The sequence below is a fragment of the Colobus angolensis genome, unplaced genomic scaffold (assembly GCF_000951035.1).
Source record: "Colobus angolensis palliatus isolate OR3802 unplaced genomic scaffold, Cang.pa_1.0 Scaffold187, whole genome shotgun sequence".
Taxonomy (NCBI): domain Eukaryota; kingdom Metazoa; phylum Chordata; class Mammalia; order Primates; family Cercopithecidae; genus Colobus; species Colobus angolensis.
This window is the reverse complement of record NW_012115010.1, coordinates 1503158-1508920: the sequence shown is the minus strand read 5'-3', so window position 1 is coordinate 1508920 and position 5763 is coordinate 1503158. Positions and strand designations below refer to the sequence as shown.

Below are 5763 nucleotides of genomic sequence, written 5' to 3'. Positions count from 1 at the left end.
TGAACCACTGCGCCCAGCTGCAAAGGGCAAATTTTAAACAACCATATCTTCTATGGTAAGACTGAGTTTTAGGCCAGATTTTGGATTTCAGGCATAAATTCTCAACTCTCTAAAACTTTATAGTAGCAGATTATTCAAGTGAGAAGGACACTGATAACAACTCAAGGTAATTTTGCTTTTTCCATTAAAAAGAATGAGTACACCAAGTTCTTTTGGATTAGAAATGGCGGAAGCATCAGTTTTATCAGTTTCACTGCAAATTTTGTACAAGTTTTGTAATGTTTTCATAGGTTGTAATTCAGAAGTACAATGTTTTCATAGGTTGTAATTCAGAAATACAAGTACATAAGAACCATCTGTTAGAGGATATGCCATTGAAAGGGACATCAACTAATTTAAAAATGATCTATTGGGTGATATGATTAACAATATTTAAAAGAATTTTGTTAAGTGTTTGGTTCTTATTAATGGACTGGTATTTCATTTCTGACCAGTATCATGTAAAAGCTTCCCGAAAATTTTTATTCTGGTTTACCTGGATTAGCATAAAGATAGAGCAAAAATTTCATCTTTGAAGGAGATCAGGTTAGATCCGTGGATATCTGAATGGCATTGATTTATAAACCAACATTATTACTTGTGTGTTAATAGTGAAATCGAAAACTTAGTATAAGTTCTTAAATTCATTTAACTTTCTGATATGAGTGACTCTGAAGGTTAGAAACTAATATAAATTTAGAAAAATGAAACCATATGTTTTCAACAAAGTAATTTATTTTTTTCCTGAGACTAAATTCAGTACAGTATTTGTTTTTATAACATCCAACATGTCTTATGTTAAACTTAACCACTTTCTATGCAGTCACTGTGGTGAGATGATCTATTTTATTTGACTACCCTCAATGTAATTCATTTGGGTAGTTCTAAGGCGTATCAGTGATCAAAATGTTTCTCCCTACAGTTACTCCTGCATTCTCAATCAGTTTCTTCTGCACATCATCTAAAGAAAATTTATGTGGTATGATTACACTCTTTTTTTTTTTAATACCAGAATTTCTAAAACTAAGAAAAACACTAACATTTAAAAATCAGTGTTTCTAGTCAACGATATTTCAATTAAATTTCATCAGTACATTATAGTTTAACTCATGCTAGAAATGTTAAAACCCAAGGTCTTCTGAGTCACATAATACCAACATTTCATATTAATGAATAAATTACTCAAGTTCTATACAAAGATACTAAGTGATGAGAAACAGAAAAAGCTTTCAATAGTTTTAAAAAAATACAGAAGCAAACTAATGAACACAACTACACAAAATATACACTAACCGATTGCAAGCTAAACTAGTTAGAGATTAACCTTTTAAAAAATACATTTTAGAACTTCGTGATACCCTCATAAAAGGCAGTAAACTAAGGGTATTAAAACAGTAGTCATTATTTCAGTTGCTGTGTATCAAGTCTAAAAGATCCAGACAAAGGGAATGTTTTGTGATTCAATTTAAATAACTTTAAAATTGGAAACATTTAATAATTGATAATATAATTAAAAGTTAAAGAATATATACAAATGATCTGAATAGGTTTTATATTCAGTAACTTGCATGGTTTTTACACTGGCACTTTTATCATTAATTTAGGAGAATCAGATGCATTTCCCTCCATATATTTAGGCATTAAGATTTCAAATTTATAAATATGGTAGTATTTTAAATATTAAATTTTTACATGAATATTGGGTTTATCCATACTTTCCTTTGTTTCCCAGGTATTATCCAGTTTTGCAAGGAAAACACTTTTATATCACAATCAAAACTTGTCTTGGTTACTAGGCTGTAGCCATAATTGGGTTACAGTCACTTAGATTCATTATTTGGAATTATACCTAACTAAGGCAGACCTAAATGAAACTTATCTCCTAGAAGAATTTCACATTTGCATTTACCTGCATGGCAGAATGGGTTTAAGCATATTTTAGCTGTTAGGAAATATTTAATTTACTTAAACTTGTTATCTGACTACTCAGAACTCTGAGTAGTCAACTGTACCTTTGAGCTTACTTAAAACTATATCGGATTCACTTCAAATAGAAGATTTTTAAATAGAAGTTAGACTTCATTAAGGTATTGGTATTAACTTTAAATCTGAAAGAAAACATACTGAAAGTTTGACAAGTTCATTAAAAAATTTTTAGCATGTCTTGATATATTTATCAGCTTTTTATTCTTCTTTCTGCTATCATTTCCTTAATGTTTGTTTGTTTCACCTCTCTGGTTCATTGGATTGCTACTATTTATGCTTTCATGGACTTTATCTTCACAGTTTACTGTATCTTGTAAAGCCTTTACCACATCAGCTGTACTGGCTGTTTTTGGCAAGGTCATCTGCAGCGCACACCACAGAGTAGTGCGTGTTTTCCGAGTAGCCACACACATCTCTTTAATTGCTGAAGCAAGGGCAAAAACATCTGTAAAATAAACATTCAGGGTAATTTCATGTTAAATGCCATTTAAATATCTGTTAAATCTTACAAAACCCAGTGCTTTTGCTACTAAATGATCAAATGTTATTTTTGTAAAAAAAGGATGGTTATTGATTGAACCAAAGTCCTGTCCTTTATCATTAAAATATTTAAAATTATTGATACTTTATTTCTGACTTGTGCAATAGTGACTATACTTTGAGTAGAACACAGACTATCTTAAAACAGTTATAATAGACAAAATTAATAAAATGGAAATACTTTTGGAGTGAATAATGTGGAGATTATTTACCAATTTATTCTGTAGATAAGTGTTAATTTTAGAAATCTAATCTTTCAACCTCAGAATCTGACTTTATCAATACCTAAATTATTGCACTGACTTATCACAAGAATATGCATCAATATTTGTACCTCTGTCATCTTGGCATCTAGGAACTCCTTGCCTTTGCCGATTGGAAGCATTAACAATTTCATCCTTTCTACGTGACTGTACAATGTGAATAGACTCCAAGTGTCTATCAAGAGCAGTAGAGATATTGGCATGAAGAAGAGAACTCCGAAGACGTTCCATTTTGCCTAGTAAAGTCACAACCTGAGGGAAGCATTTTAAATTTTGATAAGACATGTCCTGCCCTTAACTTAAGTAAAAACAAATCTTCAGTGAAGCAGAATAGAGATGACAGCAATAATATTCATTCAATAAATCAAAGAATGCTTAGTGTCCTGACACCATGCTGGGGGAAACAAAAATGGAAAGTGTTTTCTATCTACTTGTCTATGTTAATTCTAAAAATATGTGGCAGTTGATTACTGAAAATAAGCATCAATGAAAATGTTAAATATTCAAACATTACCATGTCATTAACAGTGCAAATACAAGATCTGATACTGTTTTTGGCAAATAAGAGACCAGCCTGCAAACAGCATTATTAGGAAGTATTGTAATCTAATGGAAGAAGTTTTGAGCTAAAAAGAGAAGTACTTGATTGATTAATCCTGACCTCAACATTGTTTCAAATTCTTTTTTTTTTTTTTTTTTGAGGCGGAGTCTCTCTCTGTCGCCCGGACTGGAGTGCAGTGGCCTGATCTCAGCTCCTGCAAGCTCCGCCTCCCGGGTTTACGCCATTCTCCTGCCTCAGCCTCCCGAGTAGCTGGGACTACAGGCGCCTGCCACCTCGCCCGGCTAGTTTTTGTATTTTTAGTAGAGACGGGGTTTCACCGTGTTAGCCAGGATGGTCTCGATCTCCTGACCTTGTGATCCGCCCGTCTTGGCCTCCCAAAGTGCTGGGATTACAGGCTTGAGCCACTGTGCCCGGCCTTTGTTTCAAATTCTAACTTGGAAAGTGTATGGAAAGATAACTTTTTGAATAACTGCAATTTGAAGATCAAGTAAATACAATAATTGTCTTTGGGAGTTAAATGATTTAACAATACCAATTTAACAGAACTTGGTATTCACTGATTGGAGAATATAGGGGGAAAAGGCTTCTCAAGAAACTAATGGCACTGGAATTAATGTTTCTCTAACCTCAAACTTGTATTAAGTTTCTTTGTAATAAGTCTATTCCGGATGTTAAATATTTTCCTCTCAACTGTGTTTCAGCCAGATCCTTCAGGGGAAAACAAAACACTCAAAAAAAAAAAAAACCTCCAGGGAACTACTAATTATTTTTAAGTAAGACAATCATTTTTAGCAAATGATAAAGAGTAAAGAAATGTGCAGATTGGGGCTGGGCACTATAGCTCACACCTGTAATCCCAGCACTTTGGAGAGGCTGAGGCGGGCGCATCATTTGAGATCAGGAGTTCGAGATCAGCCTGACCAACACGGTGAAACCCTGTCTCTACTAAAAATACAAAAAATTAGTCGGGTGTGGTGGTGCATGCCTGTAATCTTAGCTATTCAGGAGGCTAAGGCAGGAGAACCGCTTGAACCCAGGAGGCAGAGGTTGCAGTGAGCCAGGATCTTGTCAGAGTGAGACTCCATCTCAAAAAAAGAAAAGTTTGCACAGGTTGATTTTTAATAAAGTTTAAAACGTATTTTTTTTCAAAATTCTACAAAGCTAGCAAACTAGAAAACAGTAATTTTTAACCCTCTGTTACTGAAATAATGCTGCTAAGTATAAATAAAATATATATATATTTTTTGAGATAGGGTCCCACTTTGTCCCAGCCTGGCATGCAGTGGCATCATCTCATCTCAATGCAACCTCTGCCTCCCAGGCTCAAGTGATCCTCCCACCTAAGCCTCCTGAGTAGCTGGGACTATAGGCACATGCCACCATGCCCAGCTAATTTTTGTAGAGAAAATAAAATTATTATAACAGGCATAAACACATCCTTCTAAATTAATGTGAAGCATAAGCAAAGCTGGGAAAAGTGTATCACTATCCACAGTATGTCATCCTTTATTTCCTAGAAATGTATTACTGAGATAAAGAAATTTTAATTTGGAACAGGTTTTTTTTTTTGAGACGGAGTCTTGCTCTGTCTCCCGGGCTGGAGTGCAGTGGCCGGATCTCAGCTCACTGCAAGCTCCGCCTCCCAGGTTTACGCCATTCTCCCTCCTCAGCCTCCCAGTTTTTTTTTTTAATAATAAAAGACTGAAGTTTTTATTAACATCTGGCTGTACCTCATATGTTAGGCTCTGAATGTACCATAGATAAATTCCATTGTACAGATTTACAAATTTGACTCATGTTCTAATTCCTAAAATGGTTTTATTCAATCATAGAAGTAATCCGTTTTGCTGCATTTTTCCCCCAGGAATCTTTATCAAATTTTATTTGGAAAACTAAGTTTTTAAGAGAGGAAGGTCAAAAAAGGAAAAGTTTACCTACCCTAAGTTGCTTAGAAAATTCTGAAATTGCAAAGAATAGGGATAATCATTAAATTACAAAATGACTTAACATGAGGATTCTTACAACATTTGACTTGAAGTCATATCCTGCTTTGCCAAAACAAAAGTATTTTGTTGGCTGAGCGTGGTGGCTCACACCTGTAATCCTAGCACTTTGGGAGGCTGAGGCGGGTGGATTGCTTGAGCTCAGGAGTTTGAGACCAACCTGGACAACATGGCGAAACCCTGTCTCTATAAAAAATACAAAAATTAGCTGTGCGTGGTAGCGTGCATCTGTAGTCCCAGCTATTTGGGGGCTTAGGCAGGAGGATCTTGTGAACCCAGAAGGTCAAGGCTACAGTGAGCGTAGATCATGCCACTGTACTCTAGCCTGGGTGACAAAGAGACCCTGCCTCAAAAAGAAAAAAAAAAAAAA

At 34.8% G+C, this 5763-nt stretch overlaps 1 protein-coding gene across 1 annotated transcript in view; it reads right to left on the bottom strand.

The window, feature by feature from the left end:
• Positions 1-1779: 1779 nt before the first annotated feature.
• The window catches only part of LOC105510373 (chromosome unknown open reading frame, human C17orf104), a 30303-nt gene continuing 26319 nt past the window's right edge, over positions 1780-5763 (bottom strand). The window contains exons 6-7 of the mRNA XM_011940104.1: positions 2900-3080; positions 1780-2470 (exon numbers count right to left, since the gene is read on the bottom strand). Of these exons, the coding sequence (XP_011795494.1) occupies positions 2250-2470; positions 2900-3080 (402 nt within the window). The 3' untranslated portion in view covers positions 1780-2249. The remainder of the gene's footprint in view (positions 2471-2899; positions 3081-5763) is intronic.